At 48.3% G+C, this 25,195-nt stretch overlaps 10 protein-coding genes across 10 annotated transcripts; 4 read left to right on the top strand and 6 right to left on the bottom strand.

Annotated features, from left to right (window-relative positions):
• Window positions 1–3,467: 3,467 nt before the first annotated feature.
• EURHEDRAFT_517387 (GATA transcription factor LreB) lies at window positions 3,468–4,597 on the top strand (the record flags this gene model as incomplete). Its single annotated transcript, XM_040786563.1, has 2 exons — window positions 3,468–4,506; window positions 4,560–4,597. 2 exons carry the CDS (start codon window positions 3,468–3,470, stop codon window positions 4,595–4,597), a joined length of 1,077 nt encoding a protein of 358 aa, XP_040636449.1.
• A 368-nt stretch (window positions 4,598–4,965) lies between these two features.
• EURHEDRAFT_461926 (uncharacterized protein) lies at window positions 4,966–5,990 on the bottom strand (the record flags this gene model as incomplete). The annotated part of the gene is made up of 3 exons (XM_040784762.1): window positions 4,966–5,314; window positions 5,368–5,667; window positions 5,737–5,990. The coding sequence occupies 3 exons, from the start codon at window positions 5,988–5,990 to the stop codon at window positions 4,966–4,968; spliced, it is 903 nt and encodes a 300-aa protein (XP_040636450.1).
• Window positions 5,991–6,159: 169 nt separating this feature from the next.
• On the bottom strand, window positions 6,160–6,767 carry EURHEDRAFT_178717 (uncharacterized protein). The gene is made up of 2 exons (XM_040777874.1): window positions 6,635–6,767; window positions 6,160–6,444 (listed from the first exon to the last, which is right to left on the bottom strand). Exons 1-2 carry the CDS (start codon window positions 6,653–6,655, stop codon window positions 6,241–6,243), a joined length of 225 nt encoding a protein of 74 aa, XP_040636451.1. The 5' UTR covers window positions 6,656–6,767; the 3' UTR covers window positions 6,160–6,240.
• A 77-nt stretch (window positions 6,768–6,844) lies between these two features.
• EURHEDRAFT_415129 (FAD-dependent oxidoreductase) lies at window positions 6,845–8,756 on the top strand. Its single transcript, XM_040782606.1, has 3 exons — window positions 6,845–7,347; window positions 7,399–7,796; window positions 7,847–8,756. Exons 1-3 carry the CDS (start codon window positions 7,165–7,167, stop codon window positions 8,310–8,312), a joined length of 1,047 nt encoding a protein of 348 aa, XP_040636452.1. The 5' UTR covers window positions 6,845–7,164; the 3' UTR covers window positions 8,313–8,756.
• On the bottom strand, window positions 8,492–10,428 carry EURHEDRAFT_525280 (metallophosphoesterase family protein; the record flags this gene model as incomplete). The annotated part of the gene is made up of 3 exons (XM_040786946.1): window positions 10,268–10,428; window positions 8,813–10,191; window positions 8,492–8,756 (listed from the first exon to the last, which is right to left on the bottom strand). Exons 1-3 carry the CDS (start codon window positions 10,280–10,282, stop codon window positions 8,492–8,494), a joined length of 1,659 nt encoding a protein of 552 aa, XP_040636453.1. The 5' UTR covers window positions 10,283–10,428.
• Window positions 10,429–11,376: 948 nt separating this feature from the next.
• EURHEDRAFT_179030 (uncharacterized protein) lies at window positions 11,377–12,575 on the bottom strand. Its single transcript, XM_040777875.1, has one exon. It carries the CDS (start codon window positions 12,391–12,393, stop codon window positions 11,845–11,847), a length of 549 nt encoding a protein of 182 aa, XP_040636454.1. The 5' UTR covers window positions 12,394–12,575; the 3' UTR covers window positions 11,377–11,844.
• Window positions 12,576–13,380: 805 nt separating this feature from the next.
• Window positions 13,381–16,242, top strand: EURHEDRAFT_404929 (uncharacterized protein; the record flags this gene model as incomplete). Its single annotated transcript, XM_040780349.1, has 2 exons — window positions 13,381–14,205; window positions 14,263–16,242. The coding sequence occupies 2 exons, from the start codon at window positions 13,381–13,383 to the stop codon at window positions 16,240–16,242; spliced, it is 2,805 nt and encodes a 934-aa protein (XP_040636455.1).
• A 372-nt stretch (window positions 16,243–16,614) lies between these two features.
• Window positions 16,615–18,205, bottom strand: EURHEDRAFT_415133 (putative Phosphoserine phosphatase). The gene is made up of 7 exons (XM_040782607.1): window positions 18,071–18,205; window positions 17,786–17,918; window positions 17,721–17,734; window positions 17,589–17,665; window positions 17,213–17,512; window positions 17,002–17,150; window positions 16,615–16,945 (listed from the first exon to the last, which is right to left on the bottom strand). Exons 2-7 carry the CDS (start codon window positions 17,871–17,873, stop codon window positions 16,788–16,790), a joined length of 786 nt encoding a protein of 261 aa, XP_040636456.1. The 5' UTR covers window positions 17,874–17,918; window positions 18,071–18,205; the 3' UTR covers window positions 16,615–16,787.
• Window positions 18,206–18,825: 620 nt separating this feature from the next.
• Window positions 18,826–19,941, top strand: EURHEDRAFT_404931 (tRNA (adenine-N(1)-)-methyltransferase; the record flags this gene model as incomplete). Its single annotated transcript, XM_040780350.1, has 2 exons — window positions 18,826–18,849; window positions 18,925–19,941. 2 exons carry the CDS (start codon window positions 18,826–18,828, stop codon window positions 19,939–19,941), a joined length of 1,041 nt encoding a protein of 346 aa, XP_040636457.1.
• Window positions 19,942–22,345: 2,404 nt separating this feature from the next.
• On the bottom strand, window positions 22,346–24,441 carry EURHEDRAFT_404932 (CCR4-Not complex 3'-5'-exoribonuclease subunit Ccr4; the record flags this gene model as incomplete). The annotated part of the gene is made up of 2 exons (XM_040780351.1): window positions 22,346–23,532; window positions 23,601–24,441. The coding sequence occupies 2 exons, from the start codon at window positions 24,439–24,441 to the stop codon at window positions 22,346–22,348; spliced, it is 2,028 nt and encodes a 675-aa protein (XP_040636458.1).
• Between the last annotated feature and the right edge of the window lie 754 nt (window positions 24,442–25,195).

The following is a 25,195-nucleotide window of genomic DNA, read 5'->3' on the forward strand; positions in this document are numbered from 1 at the left end:
TCTTCGCATCTCTGAGCTGCAGCTCCAGTGTAGTTATTTCGATACGTGCCTGCTCTTTGTCATGGGTGAGCTTCGTGAGTGTCTTCTTCACAGCTCTGGATTTCTCGCCAGTCGAAGCAATCTCGTCTTGGATTTCTTCGAGAGTGCGGGTAGCGCTAGTATCTTGCTGCTTCGAGGACAGCTCCTGGATCTGACACTTGACTGATTTGATATCACCATCGTATCTCACAATTGTGTTCACCGTCTTGGACAGAGACTCGACATCTCTCTTCTTCTCGGCCTTTTCATCAACCACCTTGTCGTGGTTCTCTAGTTCTGACAAAAGCTCGTCTCGGCGCGAACCGTATTGTAGTTCCTCCTTCTCCAGTTCAGGAATGTCCGTTTCCCGTAAGCGAATCCATGAATAATAGGCAGTATTGGCTTCACGCGCAGTATTGAGGTCCTCCTCGAGTCGTCGAACATCCTCATCCTCGGCTTGCATCTGCGTCTTCTTGACCAGTTGTTCCAGTTTGGCTTTGAAACTCTGGAACTCGCTGTCGTTCCTGAAAGGTCTGGTACATAGTCGACACACCTTGGCTTTATTGGCCGTTTCGAGACAAGTGGTGATGTACTCGCCAACACCGGCATACTGTTCTGCATCCTTTCTAGCGATGTCAAGCTGGGCCTGCCGTTGTTTGACAATCTCCAGATACTCTCCAGGCTCATCGCCAACCGCTTCGCGAATCTCCTTAATGCAATCCTGGAGTTCTTTCTGTCGCTGGCTCAGTGTCTTCTTCACATTTTTCAGCTTGAATTCCACTTGCTCCAGTTCTCTACTGGCGCCATTTCGATCGTTCTCTGCATTAACTATAAGTTTAGACTCTTCATCCATGACCCGTTGGAACTCCTGTTCTAATGTTTCTGGTTGCCAATCAGAGCTGACGAGTTTAGCAAGGCGTTCGCCGTGAGCACCCTTCATGGTCGCGAGGCTACGTTCTCGGTCTTTCAATTCCTTTTTCAGATGGTCGAGACGAGCCAGATCACCGGCCATTTTAGTAGCCTCGATGAGCTCCGAATTCAATTGCGAACCCTTATCGTCCAGATTCCGAATCACTGCGTTGGTTTCCTGGATCTCCTTATCCCAAGAAGCTGCTTGCGCTCGTCCCTTGGAAGAATTCAAACGGAAATTGATGTCCTGGATATTCGACTCGATCGCAGCTTGGACACCTTCGTCGACATCAATCTCGTCAAGCTTTCCTTGATTTGAGACGCCCTCCTTGTCATTTGAGGCGATTTGCCGTCTGGCAGCGTTCTTGCTTTCCTGCAATGCAGACTTTCGCTGGCCGATTTCGTTCAAAGTCATCTGCACTTCACGAAGTTCGGTTTGTGCTTCACGTTTCGTACGGTCTAAAGTTTGATTTTGGTCCTTCAGTGACTTTCGAATTTTCCGCATGAACTCATCAATGTCAGCCTGTTCTAGATCATCATCATACCCGCGGATATTATGAGTTCGTGCGATTTCCCTGATCAACTTCTTGCGTTTTTCAAGCTGTCGCTCGTAGTTGGCTTTGTCGTTCTCAAATTTACCGCATTCTGCTTGTTTGAGACCAAGCCTATGCCGAGCCTGCTCGATTTGCTCCTTGGTTTCTATGTAGTTTTCCTTCTGAGCTTCCTCATTCTGTTGGTATTGAAGTTGTTTGGATTCAAACTGTTCCAAATTCGACTTCAGCCACTCGTCCGAGTCATCGAGCTCAATAAGGTGTCTTCTTAGGTTATCAATTGTCGCCTGGATGCTGTTTGCTTGGATCCGTTTCCCTTCCAAAGCACCGAGGATTTGGGAATAGCTTTCAGACTCTTTCCATGCTTTGTCGGCAAGATCAGCAATCCGTCTCATCTCTTCAGAAAGCTGGTGGGCCTCTGTTCGTAATCCCTCGATTTCTTCCTGCAGCTTGACAGACCTTTTTTCCGCACGATCTGCCTTCTCCTTGTCCTCTTTGGCATGCTGTTCCATAATCTTATATTTGGCGAGTTCCTCGTTCTGCTTCTTTCTCAGAGCCTTGATATTATCAATAGCTTTGGTATACTTCATCGCCTCGAAAATCTCGTCAAATCTCTTCTTCAGCACGGATGGTTCGCTCATAGGCCACAGGCTTTCTTCCTGGTGGCAAAAAATGACCGAATCAAAGACGGCCTTGGACACGCCTAGGTACTGGGGCATGATCTGATCCAACTCCGCGACCCGCGATGAGATAGCCGTTCTCTCCCCATCCTTGACCATCAATAGCTGTCCTTCCAGGGTCTTTTGCTGTCTTGCCGTTTTCTTGACCGTAAGTTGTAGGCTTCGGGTGGCTACCATCTTTGCGCCGGATGTACTTTTAAACGATAGCTTTACCTGGGCCAGAACCTCTTTCTCCCCGCAGAGCTATCATCCCATCTCAGTAAATGTTATAACAACTGAACAGATTTAGTAGACGCACCTTCGGGTCGTGAATAAAGGCCCCACCCTTGCTGTTGGGCGGAAGATCGCCGGTCGTCGCGTACTTGAGACACTCGATGATGGTCTAAACCTTCCATCAGCCAAGAGATTCCTGCACATACAGTTATATAGTCCTACCGTCTTTCCCGAGCCATTGTATCCAACGATTAATGTAAGAGGTGTATGGAACTGGATTGTTTCGCTGCGAGTGTTGTCGAATGAGCGGACACTGCATTATCCCCTCTATCAGTAACCTACCGCTGTATCTGTATATATGACAAACGGAACCTACCCCAAAATCGAGAGCTTGTCTATCTTCGCTGAAAACCTGTCAGATAAAGATCTTCCTTCGTGGAGATCCGCTGAACTTACACCTAGATTAAAGATAGCTACCGGTCAGCAAAAGAACAACCAAACCAGAAGAAAATCATCAGCGCGACTCACATGGCAATAAACGACGCACTGGCACCCTATTCCTTACTCAACTCCAGTGCGTGCGATCCAGACGAAGAAGTTATCTCCTGTTCTTCTCTACTACGGCGTCTGCGCGTCGGACGCGGGGCGGCAAAGCGCGAGGTCACGTGTACGACCGGAGAGAAGATGGATCACTTTTGCTGACAGGCGAATGATTAACCAGGGGAATTCCAATCCACAGCTCAGGTGGCAAATTGCCTGCAGGCGAAACGAGGATGCGTCTCCGTACAGAGAGGAACGGTCTTGAGGCCCTCCGGCCCAAATTTGTCGACTACGAAGCGCCGATGCTTTTATTTTCAGAGTGAGACCACTCATACTACGTCAAATGTGGGCTTCCGAGTCGCGATTTTCGACATCATTTCCTGCTATTTTCCTTTTATTTGCTGCGCGCGATCGGCTGTCGCATATGTGGTCTTGAAATGCGACTGTCGAGTTCTGAGTGACGGCCAGAATTTACAGTTACTAGAACATGGATTCTGCTCCTAAAAGACATGGCCAAACATACGGCTTGCAAACCGATGGAGTCAATCCCTACACAATGCAGGCTCAAAGCATGCGACAAACACAGTCCCTTCCCGGCAATTTTGGGGCGCAAACCGTGCAACACCCCGGTGCCAGAAGCTGGCCACAATGCGCAATAGCTGAGATGAAGGACATGTTTCTGCTCTTAAGCGCAGATGGCAAAATAGCATACGCTTCGCCATCATGCCAGTCAGTTACGGGATACACTATGCAGCAGTTAGAGGGAAAGTCGCTGTCCCACTTCACACATCAAGACGATCGCGCGATTTTCTCCGAGGAACTAAGCCAATGTGTTGCAACGGGATGTGCTCTACGTCTGCATTTTCGGTTCAACCGCGTGGTTGATTCGTATTGCATTTTGGAAGCATCCGGGCATCCGCATATGTCGAGCCAGGACGGGAACAACGCGGATGGAAATGGGAAACCCTACGACGGAGTCTTCCTCATATGCCGGCCGTATCTCACAAAAAGCGCCCAGCTACTCGACTCCTTCCTCGAACACAAGATCGAGAATATCCGATTGATGCAGCAGGTCGTACGGCTCAAGGAGGAGGAAGAGGAGGAATCAAAGGTGGTCAAAGCACCATATGCAAAATTGGACCATTCAAGCAGCACCAACAAAACATTCTTCAACCAACCTCGACGTTTCATCTCATCAAACCCGGCTGGTTTCACCGCTACCATTGCCCCAGATTTTACTACATCGACAGAGGAATACGAATCATCAGACACCCTCACCAACCTCGACGAGCCAGAATTCAAGCCTTTTTCTACTGAAGATTTATCTTATATCGAAGGAATTGAAGTCCTGACTGGCTTGAACTACGGAGAAGGAGAGAGATCACAGGGCATCAGTACCGGCATCCGCCGTGGTCGTCTCATCCAATGCGACACCGATTTTGCTACGATAGACCATCAAGTCCGCAGTATGGAAGAGAGCGATAGGAGGAAACGATTGAAAGGGGAATATCGATGTAGCGACTGTGGGACTTCGGATTCGCCTGAGTGGCGGAAGGGCCCTAAGGGACCTAAGACTTTGTGCAATGCTTGTGGATGTAGGTCATCTCCCGATGGATATTTTTAGTCTATATACTAACGCATTCTCCAGTACGATGGGCCAAAAAGAGGCGCCAGGCACCAACCTAGGTTTCTGTTTTCGATATACTGCTCATCGCTCTTTCTTGACTTCAGTTTGTGTATAGCGAAGATACCCCTGTGTTTTGCTACTTCTTGGATTGTATAAGATTTAGCATTCGTCTTATGATCAATCTTCTTACTGGACAATGGGCAAGATAGTAGGAGATGTTGATTACTATTGAGCCTCGTAAACCGATTGTACAAAAATTCCAGAGGTATAACGCGGGAAAACAAAACGCAACAAAATGCAACACGACATGAAAGCGGGTATTTGGTAAAACATGCAAACAGCAATCTGAAACGACAAAACAGAGCATCGAGTCACTAGCGATACGGCATCCCATTGACCATCAATACTTATAATAATCCAAGACCTCTCATTTGGTTACCGCCTTAGAAGGAGGTGGGAAGAAATGTGGCCCTGATGTTAGGGTTTCCGCTGATTCCTGGTGCGTTGAAGCATGAGAACCTGGCTCGTTCCGGAATGGCAAATCAGAAGGTCCGTTGCTCATCGGGTTGAAAACAAAGCTGTGCGGTGTCATGGGCGGTAACCCGCCGGTGTTGGGCCCTGGTGTCATAGGGATCATGATGGGAGATTTGAGGATCTCCTCCTCGTATTCCTTCATGGTTCTCTTTTCCTCTTGGCGTTCGCGGCGCTTGTTAATTTCTTCTTTCGTGGGGACACAGCTATGGAGGCTTAGGACGAGCTCGACGAAGTAGAGAATACTGTCATGGATTAGCATCAAGTAATGGGGGGGGGGCATGAGAAAGTCGCCTACATGACGATAATGGTTATCGCAAACATTGCCTTCGCCTGCTTGCAGTATTCGATATTGTTCGAGTGCGCGGCGACATCGCAGTTCTTTGCGATATACCATGGTGCGCCTTTCTGTGGGTGTCTCGGGTCGGACATGTCACTGCCTGCTTGGAACGAAGCTGAGGCGATATAGACAGCGAATAAACCCGCATGGACGAAGGCCGAGACAGGAGGGTAGAAGAGGCGGAGGAAATGCAAGGGCACTTTGGTGATCAAGAAGAAAGTGCTCAGAACACCAAGGGCTAAGTTATAGTTGTCCGTACTGTCTTCTTGTTAGCTGAGACTCTCGGCCTCTATGAGATCTGACGAAGGGAGAACATAAAACACGCACAATGAGCTCCAAACTTTTGGCACTTTGTATGGTCGGTAGTTGGCCATGGCATATAGTATCTCATTCGGGGCACTATTGAAGCCGTTGTCTGCGCCATCCTGCCAGAGTCGAGTTCGATACAAATCATGCGATGCAATTCCGGTAAACGTTAGGATCACGATGGTGAACGGCAGCTCAACAGCCATAAGCCAAAGAAGCACTTTATGGTACCGGTGGTTTCGCGGGAAATATAATAAGTTGGGTTTCCAAGACATTTTTCCCGGCAGTTTCGTGTTCCGTTTTGGAATATAATTTAATTAATTATTCTGTTCGCTGAGGCCAGACTGGCTGGCTGGACATTCATTCACACACGCATTGAAAAGCGACCACGAAAAATTAAACTGTCTAAATGAAGAAAGCAAAGCCTTTCTTCTCGTTGATTCCCCGGGACGAGCAGCTAGATATGTAAAAGACACAGTAAAACCTTCCACAGACGCCGCCGCACCATGTCCAAAAGAGGGGTCATCACCTAGCAAACCCATGTCCCATCCATGCCCGGAACCAAGCAACGAGTGACAGAGAAAAGCCAAAGATGCGTCTGGCCAATGCTGGGCCTCGATCAAGCGCTCGCGCCCAGAGCCATCGCCAATGGGACTGGCCGGGCTGGGAACGAGAACGCGCTGGTGTGATGGTCGTCACACGCACTAGAGGGTGTGATGCGGATTCGATCTGCACAGGTCAAAGCAATCAGACGAGGCCGTTAAGATATCACCATGCTTAGAGCTGTTCTTGTTGCTGTTCAATCAGAGTGCGTCTTGTTGGTTTAAGCGCCGTGGTGGAGTATCTGCACCAACGCCCCATAGTCACCCAATACAAAATACGAATATTGAGTATGATTATATTGTACGTTTGTAGATACCATCTTTGGGGGGAATATCATCCATGATGCAGTGTTCGATAGCACGAAGCCGGGGTAAAGAAAGGCAGAGGGGAAAGAAAGAAAGACAAAGTGTTTCGAACTCAGGACACCGAGGTTATCGCGGAGCTCCACAAAAAAGACTCGACCTGTAAAGAGTATAAAAAAGAAAATCAGTAGCTCCTTCTAGAAGCGTGTTATCCTTATGCAGGGGCCATGCTAATCTTCTCTGTGGTCTCGTTGATCGAATGCGAAAAGGCACCGGGCGTCTGTTAAGACGGTTATATATCCATCTAGACAGAGAGCTACGTCATTCACCTTTGCGCGGTCAGCCTGACCTCACCAGATCACAATCACCACTACCATCACTATATACTACTGTACACAGCTTCAGCTTGAGATTCATAATAGGATCATTCATGCATAAAAAGAGCCTCCAGTGGCTGTATTTCAATCATCTGCTCCGACCACCGTTTATACTAACCAGAACCCTCGTACAACGACATCATTTCCCACTTTCTAAGTATCGCCAGATGAGCTTCAAACCCAAGACAGGCGTACCGCACCAAGTACGCACAGCAGCAGAGCCACGTCAGAATAGGTTATATACAGTGCGATTAACGCATATTGACGAGCTCAACCCGACTGTCCGCCTGCTCCAATTAACAATCCCGCCTAATGTACAGAGTCTAGAGAACGACATTCAAGGTGGCGATGTACGTACAAGACAGACCACTCACTGTATAAACCGGACTAACCCGTTATAGGAGGACAAAACCCCCCAACCACTAACCTTCCTCCCTGGCCAATGGTTAGACGTCCATATCCCAACCATTCCCAGTGCCGGCGGCTTTAGCATTACCTCCACACCAGCAGATGCAAACGTCCTACCAATTCCTGAGCATCCGCCAAAAGAGCACTTTGATTCCATCGCGGAGCCTGGCCTCCCACCTGTCGACTCTGCAGGCAGACCGCCCTACGTCGAATTGGCTGTGCAGAAGGCGCTGTCGAATCCGGCCAGCGCATGGCTTTGGAAACCCAAGGATGAGATACTGGGTACGGAACTGGGAATTCGTGTAGGCGGTGGCTTCGTCTGGCCGCCGTCGGGGATTGATCTAAATGGTATCCAAAATGTGATTTTGATTGCCGGGGGTGTAGGCATCAAGTGAGCATTGATATATCTTAACATGTTTGGTGAGAAACTAATATGTCCAGCCCCCTTATCTCCATCCTCTCTCATCTAAACAATAACGAATCCAACACCATCCTCCCCAATCCAACAAACATCCAAGTCCTCTATTCCACTCGCCTCCCCAACCCCACCCCATCCTCGACCGAAACAACACTCGACCAAATTCTCTTCCTCTCGCGTCTCCGCCATATCACCCAGTCGCAATGCCAGTCGCATCGTCTGCGCATCGGGCTTGATCTCTTCATCACGGATCTACCAAAAGATTCGCCACTAAGGACTGCTCCGCCGGTCGATATTTCTATTCACCCACGGAGGATCAGTCGTGAGGATCTTAGGGTAGTTGTTAAGGGAGCGGATGGGAGTGTTAGGCCGGAAGAGACAGTGTGTTATTTGTGTGGACCGCCGGGGATGACGGATGAGTTTATTGGTATGCTTCGAGGGCTGCTTGGAGATGGGCAGGAGAGAATTTTCTTCGAGAAGTGGTGGTGATAACCGTTGTGATAATCATATAGTACTATAACGGATATGATAATGATAACTCAATAAGAATAACTTTTCAGGATTGAGACCGATTTCCATGTATCAACCAAATATTGCACAGCAGAAGTAAAATGATGGCCATGATATAAATCCGAAACCTCACGCCAACTAGACTTGAAGAGAATATCCTAACTGGCCCCATCAGGCCCTTTCACTGTGCCGCCGTCAATAATCATCATTTCGTCGATCCGGGACTCGATTTCGCCCCATTCCAGCCGCTTATATGTCACGACCCGTCCAGCGTTCATGTCAAAGTCGAAGAATCGCACTCGTCGAACATAGTCATTGTATCCTCCGTAGCCACCAAGGCCTGAGCCACCACCATAGCACATCCATGAGGAAGGCTTGCCGTTTTTATCCTTGTTAAGCATGCAATAGTCATTGGCATGATCGCTAATTGAAAGGATTAGTCATGTATATCACAACAACATGATGGGTAGTTGGCTTACTGTCCACAGCTAACGAAAAGAACACCCTGTTCCTCCATCGCATCTTTGAAGCCAGTGTTGAACCCAGGCGCCGTAGGCGCCTCTGGCCAACCGCCTCGGAAGTAATTGTGATTATCACGATATTCGGGAAGCGGGATGTGAATGAAAGCCATGTTCATATGCATGTGCGTATAAGCTTGGTGTTTCGTTTTCAGACCCTGGGCTTCGTTCTGAAACCACCGAATCTGGTTCGGTTTGATCCAGTCATATCCGCGGAACTGTCGTTCGTCGGGCGAATAAGAATGTGTGTCAAGGAGATAGAGAGTCAATGCAGAATGGGCCGATTTCCCGCTACCAAGAACCTCAACGATGTAGTTCCCAACGCCATCTATGTCATTAGGGCCAGCAGAGGATAGGGAGTAAGGAAGATCTTCGTAAATTCCCATAAGTTCCAACCGGTTAAGGTCACCCTCGTCATCATGGTTGCCGAAAATGGCCGCATAAGGGATCTTGCGATCCACAAACAGCTTGACAGGTTTAAAGAGCGCACTCTGAGCGTCTTTCGAGGTTTCACCGTTCACCTGGTCTCCACTGAGAATAACCAGGTCAGGTTTCTCTTCATCCAAAAGCCTCTCCACAAAATCTAGAGTTCGAGGATCAGCCTCGCACGACTGACCAGGTACAAGTTCGACCGGCACTGGCTCTCGACAAGCGCCCAGACCAGTACTCATATGCAAATCTGCCAACTGCATAATCTTAAATCGTCCATCATCGTTGATCCTCGGAACGGCCCTCTTGGTCTTTTGTGGGTCACCTCTTCGAACAGTAACGCGAGCCTCCAATTGCTCCGTCCAGCTGTTCAGCAGCAACGGAGTATCCCTGACTTCCCAACCAAGGCGCGGTTCAACCGCATCAGCACCGAAGAGCACATCGACCGAGGTTATAGTGGTCTGTGAATCGCTCGCGTGACGTTTGGCCGTCCGCTTCAACCATATACCTCCCGGTCTCTGCTCCCATAGTTCCACATCACTTTTGGAAACACCCTCCATTAACTGGGGATTAAGTCGGCCAATCTTCATGTCAAGGACCACTCTGTCCGCCGGAAGCAATTCCTCCTCCCTCTTTCGTTCAAAATGAATGTATGCGCTTGATGTCCATCCCGTGCGCAGGTAGAGATCCTTATCGACCCGAGTCCACGTGTCCTTGTTGACTTTGCAGTTGGAAAACACGTTAAATGACGAGCAGGTACTGACAGTTACATCGGTAACGACGAGGCCGGAGTAATGTGTGGGTAGGTGGCCGTGAATCGAGGCCGGTAGGACGCGATACCGGCTATCGAGAAATAGGACTAGGAGCAGTATGAAACCTGCAAATAGTGCAAGCTGTACGCCTGCCCGCACCTATATGGAAATAGCGGCATTAGCAAGCTTCTTTGCCTGTGAATTGCCTCATGAAGACAGGGAAAGGGGCTCGTACAATTCGGCGTGTCATGTTGGCATCCGATACACCTGGCAACTATTCGGTAGATAATAAGTCGCCGGGCGCTGGATCATGATGCAATTCAAATTGTAATAAGGAAACACTGTAAAGACACTCCAAGATGACCATTAACGGGTCAATTCAAAGAGGCCTTTGCGAGAATGAAAGTCAATATGCTTTCTTACCCCGATTCTCGCTTTGCCGGGGAAGGCGGTCACATGCCGCTCACTAAACCTCTTTGGGACATATACTACGGAGTAGCTCTGGGTGACGGCGGAAAAGACACACTTGTGCGTGGTGTTTGGATTAAAAACCGTGGTCTTTTCACCTTGGGGTAGCCGCTTTAACAGCGACTCTTGACTATACTAAATTCATCCAAGTTCTATATCTAGGTCTATACCTCGCGCGTACATCATGAGTGTAGAAGATAAAATGGCCACTGTCTGCCTGTACATGACCTTTCTTAATCTCTTTTTTCCTTCCATCCAAGAAACCCTGCCAAATTCTACAACTCCCAGATCATACATAAGCATCGCTGTCACTGAAAGAAGTTCATTATACCGCCAGACCAATGACTCGGGAGAGCAAAACAAAAACAGCAGGCCAGGTAGACTGGAACAGCTTTGTCCAACAGCCTGATGTTCATTTCAAGAGTAATTTCACTGGATCAACAAAACGAAATATGCATCTTGTGTGATGCAATTGTCAAAGGTGCATCTTTGCTACTGTGTTTTTAAGGGCTAGGCCCGGAGATGCTAATGACTAGCTTTGGCACAAAAGATTTCGTTGGAGAAGAGACGGACAAAATGCCCAATCGGGCGGCTCTATATACATGCGCGCAGTGCGGGTAAACAGTTCCTCTGATACCCTCTCCGCCTGACTAACATATCGCTTATGCGACAGGCGCAGCCTGTGACATGTGTATAGCTCTTTGGCTTCTAATTTAATTCTAAGGTTTCACTGCTTCATGTCACGGCGCTCTACTAGGATAATGGAACATCCAACTCATGGGTTCTACCTAGGTAGCTATCGACGAGAATAATTAACATGAGGAAGGAAGAAAGGAGGTGACGCCGAATTTATCAACAAAGCTGAAATGGGGATCGGGGGCCGGAGGTCCGGAGGAGTCGATTATCCGCGACTAACGAGGTCTATATGGGTTCTGTGAGCGCGCTAAGTGCTTTCTTCGTTTGCTTGCATAGCGGCGTTGAGGCGCTGAGCCGTCACACTCTGGGTTATTGCCGAATTATGTCACGGGCTCGGAAACTGGCAGATAAAGCGAATAATATTCATATCTAGACTAGGTAGCCTAACGACGAGAATATCGAATCTGGAGAGGAAAGACGGAGAGGAGGAAATCTATCTAGGCAACAGGCAGTTTTTATAGGCGTTTGTGTGGCAAGGCTGATACCCTGCTCGTCTCATTCACTGATGTCGCGCTAAGGCATTCCGGTGTAAACCCATCAAGTCGTCAAGCCCGTCACAGATCTTAGTTGATCTCATCTGGAACTACATATAAGCCCAGGACAATAATAGAGTAGCTGCAAGAGTATTAGGTCTGGTAGCACAGCTCATTATGGGGTAAGATCATACAGGGCCAAGCACATGCAACCCTTTAGATAAGTCAGGGTTCCATCTTTGATTAAGAAGGCGACTGCGAGCACGCTGATAAATAAAATCGCATTCAGTACCATAGGAACTCCAGATATAAGAAGAGGATAGCCTACAGTGGCACTGGCGATGATAAGAATGGGAAGTGTAAAGAAGGTGAGTCCGATTGCCGTCTCAACAGTAAGGTGGAGAACCAGCTCCATCCGACTTGATCTTGCGATAAGACATGTCTTGATAATGTTCGAAACGTTGGTGACAAATGGAAGAAGTACACCACCAACGAAAATGCGGGTTGTGGAGGAGGGGACCGGGGCGTTGATGAGGTTGTTTAAGCACTGCATGGCAAGAATGAAGACTACTGTGAGCCAGAGGAGATATGCTGCACGAGATCGAAGAGGAATTTCCACATGCTCCGAGGCTGTTAGGCCGTTCTCGTTTTCGTCACTTTCTTCTGCTTCGTTCAATTCTCGAAAGAGGTGAGCGTGGCTTTTGTACTTGAAAATAAGCCACATTACGTGGAAGCTCAATAGGACGCCCGCACAGGGCAAGGAAATAAGCGCTACACGATCTTTCGAGCCTGTAATGTTACGCAGCGTGAAGTATAGTGTGTTTGGTATAATGAAAGGGAACAGAATCACCAATGTGAGCTTCGACACGCTGATTGTGGTGTTTAGGTTGACACCTTGCTGAGAGCGGTATATACCCCCAATAAGAAAGCTACAGCCTGTGCCCTGGATCAGTCAGATCACGAATAACCCCAAGAAGGTGGAAGGATGACGTGCTCACCGCGAGCAAGTTGATTATCACGCTTCCAATGATAAAAGATCGCAGAAGCATGAATTGAGATTGAATTATGGAAGCTATCCCAATCTAGTTACTAGTCAGCCAACTTCCTCTCGGCACATTTGGAGCCTCCTACCAATAAGGGGAAGACATTAGGGAGCATCTCAGTGAGAATATTCGCGACTGTCTGACTCGCGAACAGCCAGATCCACTCTGCAGTGGAAATGAACATTGACTCAAGAGCTAACAACGCAAGGCAATTAAAGCCAAATTTCATTGTATCCCCCCAGTACAATTGATCTGCAAGGAGCCCAAGTGGCACAAACACGAGGAGTATTCGAGTATAATCCTTTTGTATGGCCTGGATTATCTTTTGGCCAATGCTTCTCAGCGAAAGCAACTGCCGTGCTGGCATGTGAATCCACCAGCGATCATCTTCTGACCATGGAATGGAACTGTCGAGGTTGTTTCCCAGCAATTCTCGATGCTCATTCCCTTCGAAATTAATATCAGGGTGCATTTTGAGATAGTCGGGGTGAGGACAACACTCGAGAAAAGGTCTCCGAGCGGTAGGGAGTAGACAAGGCTGAAGGATTGCACAGCCTCACCGCCACGACAGGAATCATCGGGTACGTGTCAAGCAGCCTTGGATTGTTCCCAACTGATTATAATGTAGACTGCATCCCCTTTCATCGCGTTGTAACCAGCGTGCACCCATGGCCGATCCATTTTCCCTCGTGAGCTTGGCTGCGGCCATCGCTCAGTTCGTTGATATAGGATTCCGGCTGATTCACGAAGCCAAAGGAATCTACGAGTCTAACAGTGGGACAAAGCAAGATGTGGCGGAGCTCCGAATGGTTGTGGAAGACATCAAAAACCTCAACCAAGAGATTACCTATAGCCCACATCCTTCACCATTATCAAAAGATGATCTTGCGATTCGTGCCCTTGCTGAGCAATGCGACGCGCTTGCAGACAGTTTATTAAGCGAGCTGAAACCGCTAGAAGTCCGCGAAGATGCAAAGCATCGCATGCTGGATAGTGTTCGAGTTTCAATTTCAGCATTCATGCGGCACAAAGATATTCTGAAACTTTGGAACAGACTGTGTGTGATAGAGAAGCAGCTGCGTGAAAGAGTCGCGCGAGCGGCTCAGAGAGAGCAGTACTCGAGCATCATGTTGCTCTTAGATAGTCTTCATCGCGAAAACGAGCATGCAGATAATCAAACTTCCAGCAAGCTCACAGATCGCCGCAGCGCCATCGCGCTTGCAGCAGCATCGACAGCATTAAATGGTGGGAAAGGATATGGAGTTGGCTTAGGTGACCTACGCTCAATCCTCATCGACCTGGTACATGAAGGCAGGCTCGTTGACCACCGACAGAAGGTAATCCATAGTCTGATGTTCAAGACTATGACAAAACGACACGGCCAAATCAACGCTGCACATTTCAACACATTGGGCTGGGTCCTGGATCGATCAACAACAACGCTACTTCAATGGCTTGAAGAGCAGGGCGGAATATACTGGGTGAACGGTCAGGTATGGGAAGGTGTCTCTTGTGACCTTAGATTATTCCATTGCTGACATCCAATCCAGGCAGGTAGCGGCAAGTCCACTCTCATGAAGTATATATCCGAAAATGAAATAGCAAAGGATGCATTGAAGCGCTGGGCTGGTGACGGGAGGCTATTTGTCGCCAGCTTTTATTTCTGGAATGCAGGAGTGGACATGCAAAAGTCCCAGCTGGGCCTCTTACAGAGTATGCTGTATCAGATTCTCCGATTTGACCCGTCTCTGGTCTCCCAGGTGTGTCCCGACCACCAGGGGTCAGAACCGTGGGATATTGCAGAGTTAAGGGACGCCTTCGTTCGCTTAGTAGTTTACGCCACGCCGTTAGCAAACTTTTGCTTCTTTATCGATGGCCTTGATGAGTACGACGGTTGTGAATGGGAGATAATTGGTGTCTTGAAAAGCCTTGTGCGATCCGAGAAGGTTAAAATATGCGCATCCAGTCGGCCCTGGGTAGCCTTCGAAAAAGAGCTTAGCAACCCAGGCCGCATGTTCGTATTGCAAGAGTTCACCAGGAAGGATATGGAGAATTATGTCAAAAGCATGCTTGTTGATAATGACATGTTCCGGAACCTAGCGACAAAAGATCCGCGATGCTACCATCTTGTCACGGCAATTGCAGAGCGGGCAAATGGTGTGTGGCTTTGGGTATTTCTCGTTGTGCGAGATCTCATGAGAGATATTAACACCAGAGAAACGTACAGTACGTTGGAGGCGCGCCTCAGAAGCTTGCCACAAGAGTTAAGCCAGTATTTTACCCGGATTTTGGATCGAATCGATCCCTTCTTCCAAAAAGATACAGCACGCATCTTCCTCATCGCCGTCGAGTCAGCTAGACCTTTCCCACTATTTGCACTCACCTTTCTGGAAAGTGAATCAAAAGACCAACAGTACGCTCTTAACGCAAACGTGAAAGCGTTGGCCATGGACGAGATATCAAAAACATGTACCGACTGGAGACTGCAGCTACAAGCCCGATGCGGGGACCTGCTCCTCGTTCGTACAGATGACTCTGAAGATGCATTTTTCAAACATTCCGTGGACTTTCTCCACCGGACTGTGCGAGATTTTCTCCGGGACAATCACCATACTGCACTACACAATCGAACCCCCGAGAACTTCAACAGCAAGAAAACGTTATGCAGAATGCTCTTGGCTTTGATAAAGAGTTACCCCATCGAAAATTTTCGTCAGGCTTCAAACGGACTCTTTACCTTGGTAGATGAATTTCTCTACTATGCCTATGAGCTGGAGCAGTTTGGTCAAGCGATCTCCCAATTCCCCTTGTTGGACGAAATCGACAGAGTTATGTCTATCTACGCCAAAGAGGAGCGCGCCCACTGGACCAATGGGAGAGATTCACCCACAAACACCAAATATGTCCAATGGATCGAACGAGGCCAGTGTTCCTACCTGGGGCTGGCGGCGCAGGTCCGATTGCGACTCTACGTTGAGCATGCCCTGGACCGCGACCCATCCAGGATAAAGAAAAAAGGCCGGCCCTTATTAGACTATGCCCTTCGGCCGACCCGCGTCACGCCCAGTGACCTTCCATATTACCGGGAGCGAGACGTTGCAGGGATCGAAGCCGATATTGTAACAACACTACTCTCTCGAGGCGCTGATCCCAACGAGCGCATCTACATATACGGTGGCCAAACCACATGGGAGTTATTTGTACTGTTTGCTCATGAGCGATATGGGCATTTAAGCCACGAAGACAACCCGTATTTCGAGGTCGCTTGCCTGCTGGTCGAACGTGGCGCTGATTTAGATCAGACTGTACGTTTCCCTTCAATGCAAGCCCACCTAGGGACAACCGCGCGGTATAAAACACAGGTCGTTGTTGAAAAGCATCAAGCGCCAGCGAGGCAGCTTCTCGCGAAAATATTTACTCCAGATCAGATGATGATCCTGGACAGTAAAATGAAGCAGGCCCGGCTTCAGTCTCAGATCCAAGAAGTGGGATGGATGGAATGGATCAGGTCCATTGTTACTGGAAAGTAGTAACGAGCCTACAGAAGTTATTCACTTGGCTTACATGTAGAGTAACTTGTATTGTCTCCAGGGGGGATAATTGCATTTTCAACTAGAGTGCTTCCGAGTATCATCAATCCGAGCATCATCCCACATCAGTCCCCGGGCATGGATCACCCACTGCGCGGTGGCACAGACATTGGCCGCCAGTAATTCCTGCGCGCTCATCATATACACAGAGGATCAATAGCAAAAATGCCTCACCAGAATCATAGGCAGCAGGGGCAAAAGGTGAAAGGAAGAACAACAAAAACTTGGTTGAAGTTGAAACAGCGATGGAGGGCGACTTTATAGAGCATGCATAGCAATGCCAAGCGGCAATAAGACACTAAACCTAAACAGGCACGCTATACTGCTTCCAGTAATTCGCTGTCACCCAAGACTACGGAGTACACAGTTATCATGTTCGTGGATTAATGATCGCTTGTACAGAGTACTAAATTATCTACACCGTGTCGGCAAGGTATCCCGAGTCTTTCTATCATCTATCCGGTCTATTTGTCATAGGCATCTGCTCAGGCCTCATCCTTTTGCTCCTTTTCCAGGCCTTCTTGGGCTACTTTCTTGACGCTGACCTTGCCGCTTAGGATATCCTTAGAGGTGGCCAGAATCGAACTCCAATCTTCAAAGGTGGTGAATGGCATTCCTTCGCGTTCGCAAAAGGTCACCAAATCTAGTCTCGGTTAGCTTGCGTTTCAACCAAGTTGCAGGTAACTGTATTGAGCGTACCATTCCCCTTCTTTGCGAAAAGAAGATCAGTCTCGGCTGCAGCAGAAAGATCAGAGACACCGTCTCCAGCGTACAGCAATGTAGGGCGTTCATCATGTGGCAACTGGGCGTATGGCTTGATTTCCAACGACTTGTCATGGCCGAAGTGGCTGCAATAGTACTGATCAATATCTTGATACCCTCTTCAGAGCCAGAAAATTTTGCGACTTACCTGTCGTCGTGGTACTTGATCTGCCAACCACCTGGGGTGTTGATATGCTTGCCATCGCGGCTTTCCACGTCATTGGCGATGATAACAATGTGGTCAGGTTTGTGACCCAGCAATTTCTCAAGCAAAGCCCTGATGATAGGGATCATTCCGGATGACAAAACAACAATCGGCACGTTGTTTGCCTTGGCCCACTCATAGAATTCGACGAAGTGAGGGTCCAGCTTCATTACCTTGCAAAGTGTCTCGACGCATTCATTGAAGGGGGTCTTAACACTGCCCAACATCTGCCAGAAAGCGTCTCTTAACAACACAGGAGCGAGAACAGTTAGCCTCTCTCATGAAACGGAGCGAAACTGCCCACGCTGTTGCATCATACCGGAAACTGGTTTTCTTCTCGAGAACATCGATGTTCAATTTGCGACGCTTCGTCTGTCCAAAGCCGAGATTGTCCGTCTTTTATATTTTTGTCAGCATATGCGAAGGTTCATTCGGAGATTATATATCGTACCAAGTAGTCATTGCCTTTAGACTGCCGTCAGCGCCTGCTGTGAGAGCACGATCTGAGTCACTCACTGTCTTCAAGTGTAATTGTGCCATCGAAGTCCGTGAAGAAGATCACGGACGGGTTGGTCTTCAAGTAAGGAAGGTCGGCGGGTGCCATTGTGGTCTAGATATGGCGATTCGTAGATTATCGAAGGGTTATTTGCTGTGGCGGAAGGGGTTAGCCATTTGCGACAATGCCATATTTATAAAAGCCCCTCCAGTCCCCTAACCAAGGATACCCAAGAATTTCAGACACGGCGAGCGTCATAGTTGGAAAGAGCAAACCGGGAGAATGATGTAAGTGATGTGACCCACCGAGATTAAGCAGAAGATAGTAGAACCACTTAGATAATCCAGAATGTTTCTTTTGATGTTCTGGAAAGAGGGGGATTGCTAGGAGAAGTTGGGAGATGAGAAAAAGAGATTCAGAAACGAGGGAGAAGATGGCAGAGAGCGAGACCCTTGGCGGGGAACAAAGCAATGAGGGGGGCCCGCTACTAATAACAATACCCAAAATGGATCGGCCGGCATTGACCACCGCTTGAAAGAATAATCTTGATCTCCGATAACAGCATTTTCTTGAGCCACATCTTCAATCGCAAACATATTTCTGAACAACTTCAACCCAGTTCGCTCGGATGGCTCGTTTGCTGCAATCCCTCCGTCGAGTCCTGGGCCTGAATACGTCCAAGCCAGCGCTTCCCAAATTTTCACGGTCTCTCGACACGGACTTTTCAATCTTTCGCGGTATGGATTCTTATTGCGATTTTGGCTAGAAAGCAAATGCTGATTCAACCGGTTTCTTATAGAGGGTGATCGCGTCATCGTTCATGGCAAGAATCCAATTCTGAGCAAACCATTGCGACAAGGTCATAAGACCGATACTCGTCGGGGAACTTTGTACCATGACACTATTATCGGCCGGAGAGTGCGCGATCTGTATCCTGCACATAAGGGTTAATTGGCACAATTGAGCGACAAAGAATAGGCGCGCGAGCTAATCATTGATTCTCAAATGACTAGGCCCCGAGTACCGACTTTCCCTCCCCAATCTCGATGAATATGTCGCCATGACACCTCGTCTGGTAACGCCGGTATGCATTCGCATTTCTTGCATCATTCATATGTTGGGTGCTGGGCTATGAAACGGCTAACGATATCTTAAGTAGATTTATGCGGCCGATGCCAATTTAATCGTCTCCCTCCTTGACATCCACGTCACTCCTCACGCAGAAGGCGAGCAGTCAGCGCCATTGGAGATTCTCGAATCCGGAACTGGACATGGCTCGCTAACTCTGCATCTTGCGCGCGCAATTCAAGCGGCCAATTCGAACTCACCACCATTACCGGAGAAATCCCAAATCCAATACCCACGGGACCGGCCACTCCGGCCAAACGAGGACGCACCCAAAACGCCTCGAAAAGAGCAACGATCCGACGTTGACGCCGCGGAGGATCCAAAACAGAGGCAATGGGATACCTGGCGAGCGTCTCGTGGCGCTGTCGTTCACACCGTCGACGTATCCCCAAAATTCTCTGTCCATGCTGAGAAAACCGTCCGCGGCTTTCGACGGGGGATTTATGCAGGAAATGTCGACTTCTACGTAGGCCACGTGGAGGACTGGGTCACAGAGCAGATCAAGCAACGCACAGCTGCTTCATTAGCATCAACAGGCCCTCTGTCCTCCCTCACAAGCTGCGATAATACCTCCCCCGACCCCTTCCTCTCATACGCAATCCTGGACATGCCCTCCTCCAATTTGCGGATCCCACATGTCGCTCAGATCCTGAAACGGGACGGTTTCCTTGCCGTGTTCATGCCCAGCATCACACAAATCGGCGAGTGCATCGACATCATCCGTCGACAGCAACTCCCATTTGTTCAGGAGAAGGTCGTCGAACTCGGTGCTGGTATTAGTAACGGCCGTCAGTGGGACGTCCGCTTTGCTATGAAGAAGTCGCGGGCCGATCCGTCTTCTTGGACAGAGTCTTCATCATCCACCGAGTCGGATGAGGGAGCCGTTCAAAAGGATCAGGAAGAGCCATCGTCGTCGTCGAATGTCGAGGAAGAAGCACTAAAAGAGGAAGATAGCGTCTTGGTCTGCAGACCCAAGGTTGGAACTAGGATCGTAGGTGGTGGATTTGTGGGAATCTGGAGACGAATCGAGGATTCTGCCAGGAAGTAAACTTTGTTCTCTCCCCTCCTCTATTTAATCTTGTGTTAGGATTACCCCTTGTACAATAGTTACGTGTTGATGTAAAGATATGGGTTGTTAAAATGGGCATGTTATAGAACAATTCATTGCGCTGTCGAAGACTTGCGAGGAGCTCTGAACTGTAATTGTAACTGAGACATCAATTGCCCAGTTCCCAATCTCCCTCGGTAAGGACTTATTCTCACCGTGGGTGATGAGTTGCTTGTGAATATAAATAGTCAAGCCTTGAGCTTCATGGAGGAGTAAGTGATCAACCTCTGATATTTATCTAGTTGACTGTAGTCCATATAATGGTCTATTGTGTACTTGTAGTCAAAAAGTATGTTTATTGACATCATGGTCATGATCCATGAGCACACAGATACAGTGTAGACAAGTAATGGTTTCTGGCGGTATCCACTAGATAGATTAGGGGTCCAATAAGTGAGTTCCCAGTCTCCCCCTTTATCCGTAAGGGCACTTTTTGATTGATTAAACAAAGGATCTATCATTTTCCAATGCCTGATTTATTTTTCAGCTTGGCTTCAAGAGATATTATTTTCTCCTAAGCTGCTACCAGTCCGACGTCTTTTTCAGCAACCGAAACTTCAAAATCCAAAACTTTTGCGCCATCTGTAATAAACGAAGTTGTATCTATTGGGGTCTCCATGAACGATTCCGAATGTATGCAATAGGCAAACTGTCTTCATGCATTCGCAGAGATTATGTGTACCTGGTGGATTTCCAAAATCCTCTCTACCAGGAAGCCAATCGTCCAATCCTTCGTTTCCTCATAGACGTAATCAATGAATCGTGTAGCGAGCGGAAAGCCAGACGATACCAGTTAAAAATATACCGAAACCCCTTGCTGTGAATATGAAATTCCATATCTGAATTGTGCAACTTTTAGTATCCACGTCTCACCATCACAGCTTACCCCGAGAGATACGACCGCTGATTCAAGATACTGTTCTCAGACGTGAAAGATTGTAAAACACGGAAGAAGCATCAAATCGTCCGAGGTCCAATCCTTCTGGCGAGAACTCTTCTGGTATACTTCCAATACCTTCAAGAAGTGAGGCTTTTCCATTCTTCTTTTCACCTTGGAACTTTCCGCGGCCTTGAAAAAATCGGAAAGCTGTCTAGATGTCCTGCAGTCAAGGGGAAAGATATCTCCATCAAGGACGGAAACATATACAATCCATGTATTTTTCTTTATTCGATAAAGATAGTTATCCTCCAGAAGATCTAGGGACAGTACTTCCTTCTTTCTCTTAGCAGAAGGTTTGGTGAAGAGGGCAAATCCAAAATAACTTACATCATCAAGTGCAGCGGCAGCAGGCTGACTGAGGAGAGATAGAAGTGAGCTGATACCTCTAGCAAGGGGTGGCATGAAGAGACAGAGAGTAGGCCAGACTTTCAATTGAAACAAATGAGAGGTACTCAGCATATTAACCGCTTATAGAAAAGAAGACGTTGGTATTAAAGCGACAAGGCATCCCAACAGCAGGCCAGGATCCGAAGTAGCACCAACGAAATGCGGGGGTTACCAGGGACATACCCCTAGTAAATAGAGGAGCGGCTGCTTTGCAGGCGTAGGGTTGACAACAGTCATTATAGAGTTGGAACTTTGGTTGATGAACTGTACACAAAAAGATACGAAGGGGGCCAAAGCCATCGATCAGAGCCGACTACTCTTACAAAGAGAATACCTGAAATTGAGATAAAAGAGAATCTGAAAGTACTCCATGGAAAAAAGGCTTACTTGATAATTTCCCGAAGAGCGAAAAAGAATAGGACAACACCAAGCCAAAGGCAAAACATTCATATAGCAGAAGAGAACCCCATTCGCCTAAAATGGAGAAAGAGGAATATGGCAGAGGGGAAAAGATAAACATCTAGTAATGTTTTTCCCTTTACTCCCTTTCATCTAGGCCCATCATAGCACCAGACGATCAAAAGATCTCTACCAGGTCCCCAGGAAAGTTTCAACCCAAACAGCAACTCCCTAGACGTCGTAAACACCGTAACTGTAGTGGACGTTAGATGAGGTGGGATGAGAAAGATGAAGCAAAGTAATCGCAAGGAAGAATGGAAAGAAGCCCAAGATAGATAGCATCCCAATGGAAGAAAAGGAAATTTGCTGCGCCATTGACTACTTTCCAAGAACATAAAAATGTGGGTTCGATTGAAACAAGTGCCCAATGGCGACAGCAGTGCAATGAAAAGAAGGTAGACAATGAGCACACAAGAAGATGCAGAAAGGAAACGCAAGAAGAAGCATCGCAAGCAAACAACACACGAGACCCCCAAAGATTCCGAGATGACAAGAAGAAACTGAGAAGACAGCTGGTTACGAAAACACCAGTCAAACAATATGACCTTTCCTTCACTCTTAATTCCGTTGTGGCCCAAAATCTGCCTCCACAACCTTGCCCTTCTTCCCTTTAATAGTGAACTCCGCGAAGAGTGCAACATGATCACTAGGGAAATGGTAGTTCGGGAAGCCAGGAACCCGCTTGAGATATTCCTTGTCTACTTCTCCGAGCAATGCCGAGACGTGAAGTGAAGTGGACGAGAACCAGATATAGTCGAGGATATCCTTGAAATCTGGGGTGTAATTTGTAAAGCTCATTTCGCCAATTGTACCATAGGCTGATCTCAGCTTGAACGGATGGGTCATACCAACCCGGCTGAGGTTTCCGTAAAGCCGCTTCTCGAGATCCGGGTGTTCTTCCGTCAGTCGCCCGTTCGCGATCAAATTATACGCGGCGGATCCAGGCGAAGAGTTGAAGTCACCACACATGAGAAGTGGAATCTGATCGCCACTAGCATACTCCATCGACGGAGCAGGCTCTGAAAGCGTCGCATCGGATTCTTCCTCTGCCTCAGAGAACCGGAACGCTGTCTTGTCAGTACACGCAGGCCACTTGGCGTAAGTATCTGAGAGTTTCGTAATCTCTTCCATCAGAATGGCGGTCTGGATCAGTTTGACATCCTTGAAAGCAGGATCCCAATAGAGATGTGCATTCACGACGATGAACCTTGAGCCAGTTTGCCTATTCTCCAAGAAGATGACAACTGCGATATGGTCTTTCTGCCAAAGTCGGTTGTAAATGTCATCCTGGCCCTTGGCGTCAGGTCGTCGCACAGCTGTCTGACCAAAGTTGATCATTTGCTTGTCCAAGAGAATGAATTTCTTTTCCTTGAAAAATGTCGCACAGCCGTCGACATTCTTAGCATCATCCTCTTGCATGCCCATTGCACGACCTCGTGGCCAATAAACTCCCTTGTAGCCGCTATACGCCAACTGCTCCCGGAAGTATTCGTTGTAACTTCCCTGATCGACTTCCTGAAGACACACAATATCCGAGCCATGGGACCTGAGCTCGTTAAAAATAAGCTCTCGCCGGAATTCCCACGACAAAACACGAGAAGGGGCGTATCCATAGTGCGATTGGGTTGCAGAGGTGCTGCATAATGTGTTATACGAGATGACAGTAACTTTCTCAGTGGGGCTATTAGAAGAGTTGGCGGTTTCATCGAGAATAATCCAGTCTCTATCGGGGGGAGGAAGGTGTACTGTTGAGAAACGGAGCAATTAGTATCAGGATACGGACATGGTCTCAAAAGGGCAGACGTCAACCAACCTGGCATTTCCTCTTTGAGGTATCTGATCAAGGCCTTCGTGCCATCCTTCATAATTTGTGCTTTCAGGATATCATTCAACGGGTTACCCTCAATTCCGAGAGTCTCCAGTCTGTAAAGGTATCCCATTTCATAAGGAAGAGTGCGAAGGTTGTTGTCGAATAAATAGAGCTTCTTCAGGCTGGACAGCATGCCAATTTCTTCGGGAAGGTCGGTCAAATCGTTGCCGGACAGATCCAAGTGAGTCAATTTCCGCAGTTGCCCAATAGACGGTGGAAGAACCTTCAGTTTATTGTGGTTAAGGTATAATTGTTCCAGGAATTTGTAGTGGAATAAAGATGTGGAAAGTGCACGCAACCCTTGGCCACCGAAATCAAGAGCATGCCAGCCCTGCCTCGGAACTGGCTTTGTTCTCACCACACCATTCCGTCCGTCGGTACTGACTTCTTGAACTTCGATCTGACTCGGTGCGATCTGGATACCCTTGGCTTGTTGTGCCACACTACGAGCATGGTAGTGCGGGGAGCTAGCCTGTCTCGACTCGGCTGCCAACTGCAGCTGCTGTTGCCAATGTTCATTCATCTCATCGATGTCATCGTCAAGATTGCCGTGGATCCCATTCTGCATAGGAGTTGGCGTGAAATGCGGCGTGGTGGTTGCCAATGCTGCCGCGGAGAAGGCATGCTGGGTAAGAGGCTGATTATGGTGTGCGTGAGGGTGGGCTTGCTGCGCATGTGCATGGTGGGTTTGCGTTTGGAATTTGGGGATCTGCATGCTGAAACGCTGGTGGGCCTGGCTGCCATTCATCATGACATGCTGGCTTTGGTGAGCTTGGCTGTACATGGCGAAGTTGAGGGCGGCTGCTTGCGTGAGGGGTGGAGAACGAGCAGGAGAAGGAGTGTCGTGTGTGTATCTTAACTTTCCCGAGGGAGAGTTCGTTCCGTTTCGAAGAAGTTGTCGTTGGTGAGATTGCTGTTGCGGTTGCGTCTGGAAGAAGAACTGCCCGGCCCCAGGCTGCTGGAACCTGTAGGTACCATCTGCCATTTAACGTGGCAGACGAGACCTGAGCTTATCGACTTGAGAAGGAGTGTATGAGGAGACCCGAACTGAGAGCGCCGGGTTCAAGGCAGCGAAAGAAGACAGAAGAGGAATCGGGGTTCGGATACGATCTCTCCTTCTCTTCCACATGGAGTTCTGGAGCGGAACGACCACCCCGGGCTATTGTGTGTCCAAGATCACCGGTTTGCAGCGACACACAAGAAAAAGAGAGGGAAAACCCAAACAACCTTGTGCCGTCCTCGGAGTAAAATCTGATGAATACCCGGATCTAATATGAAAAAGTGGAAGAATAAAAGACACGATGGTCGAACGATCGAAACCGGCGTCGGGGGGGCGAGACGAGTCACAGGACGTCGGAGGGACGAAGATCTGGCGGCAAGTCTGCTTAATACCGGGCGGTTAGAGAAAGAGAAAAAACAACCTTTCGCAGGCGAGAGCAACAAAGAAAGTAAGGAAAAAGAAACTAGATAGGGAGGACAAGGCGCACTGTTTAGCGAATTGATGGATGCGGCAAGACCTGTGTGTTGGTCGAGATGTT

Source organism: Aspergillus ruber, assembly GCF_000600275.1.
Source record: "Aspergillus ruber CBS 135680 unplaced genomic scaffold scaffold00025, whole genome shotgun sequence".
NCBI lineage: Eukaryota > Fungi > Ascomycota > Eurotiomycetes > Eurotiales > Aspergillaceae > Aspergillus > Aspergillus ruber.